The sequence below is a fragment of the Phanerochaete carnosa genome (genome assembly GCF_000300595.1).
Source record: "Phanerochaete carnosa HHB-10118-sp unplaced genomic scaffold PHACAscaffold_963, whole genome shotgun sequence".
NCBI lineage: Eukaryota > Fungi > Basidiomycota > Agaricomycetes > Polyporales > Phanerochaetaceae > Phanerochaete > Phanerochaete carnosa.
This window is the reverse complement of record NW_006768590.1, coordinates 1-1,510: the sequence shown is the minus strand read 5'-3', so window position 1 is coordinate 1,510 and position 1,510 is coordinate 1. Positions and strand designations below refer to the sequence as shown.

Here is a 1,510-nt window from a genome sequence, read left to right as displayed (position 1 = left end):
CTCACCAAGCCAGTGAGTCTTCCATTCGGTGTTCGCACTAGGAGAGAAAGGGTCCGCAAACACGAGTAGCGTACAGCCGTGGTGCACAACCTGTAGCACAGGAGCATCAGCACGTACGGCATGCATTTGATCGCTGCCGTGCTCGGCACAGATGCATGAACCGTGCCGGGTCGAGATAGGCTGTCACGGCGCAAGTCAGAACGGATGTGAGCGGACAAGCGCAACTGCATGTGAGCGGACAGGCGCAACTGCATGTGAGCAGACAAGCGCAACTGCAGCGTGGTTGATACACTCAGTGCGCCCCACAGCCTTCTGAGGCAGCAGATCAAAGCTTCGGACGTGATAAGGCCTTCTCGGGGCCCTGGAATGGGTTCTCCGGATGCCATAATTGCAGATTCATTGTTTGACACTGTAGTCGATGTATCTTGGTTGCTCACATGAGGGTAACGTATATGACAAGGCACAGGTCGCCGCCACCGGCATCCATGAGCTCCAACTTCCGCTGCTCAGCAACGCCTTGCACGAGTGCAAGCGCATGTTAGCCCGTGCGACGAGTCTGTAACAGCTGACACTGCTCACCGTTCAGTAACGCCATGTGTTGTCTCCAGGCGAACCGTCAAACTGCAGCGCACTCGACGAACGAGTCTGTGGTCTCCGCAGGGCAGCTGAGATATCCTTCGGTGTCGCCTTCACCATCGATGATCAGCCTGGCGACTCTGCCCGGCGGCACGGGCTGCTTGAGCACCTGGCTAATCTTGATGGGATGACCGATGGGCGCAGGTCTGACATGTGGTGCACTGTCGTCAGCGGGAAAATCGGTCACCACGATACGCATGGGAGGGGGGCCTGATGGGAGCTTTGCCGCCAGTCATGGGCCGCAAGTAAGCGCAGGCGCAGCTACGCTCACATCCCGGGTCGAATTGTTGATCTATGCGATATGGTGTCCCGGGCCCCAGACGTTGCGATTGCCTTCGGCTTACCGGTGCGGCCACTAACGAGCCGGTCTGACTGTGCAAACCCTTGTAAGTTTACATATTTGAGCACAAAGAAATGACATACTACATGGCAGTTATTGTCCTCGACGACCATCAAATTACTACAGACGGACGACTTGGACATGAAGATCACCAAGGTCTTCTCCGCGACGCTACGAGACTCTGCGGCACGTCAGCCTGAGCGTGATCCGCGCGTACATTATACCCTCTAAACAGAGGTCCTTTCTGGGTTAGAGGATGCCTTATGGCATGCACAACTTGGAAATAAGAAAAGGTAATGAAGCTGGATGATAAATAACACAGGAACATTAACACTGATATACCCGATTATGCACAGTGGCACAATCGGGCATGAGCTCTTTGCATGCTTGAGACATTTAATCTACATTGGATAGGTACAGTACTTATACCCGATTGTGCACAGTGGCACAATCGGGCATAAACTCTTTCTTCAGGCATTATACCTGATTGTGCACAGTGGCACAATCGGGCATGAGCTCTTTGCATGCTTGAGA

At 53.8% G+C, this 1,510-nt stretch overlaps 1 protein-coding gene across 1 annotated transcript; it reads right to left on the bottom strand.

Annotated features, from left to right (window-relative positions):
- Nucleotides 1-433: 433 nt before the first annotated feature.
- Nucleotides 434-835, bottom strand: PHACADRAFT_203242 (uncharacterized protein; the record flags this gene model as incomplete). The annotated part of the gene is made up of 3 exons (XM_007403276.1): nt 434-516; nt 580-602; nt 633-835. 3 exons carry the CDS (start codon nt 833-835, stop codon nt 434-436), a joined length of 309 nt encoding a protein of 102 aa, XP_007403338.1.
- Nucleotides 836-1,510: the final 675 nt, after the last annotated feature.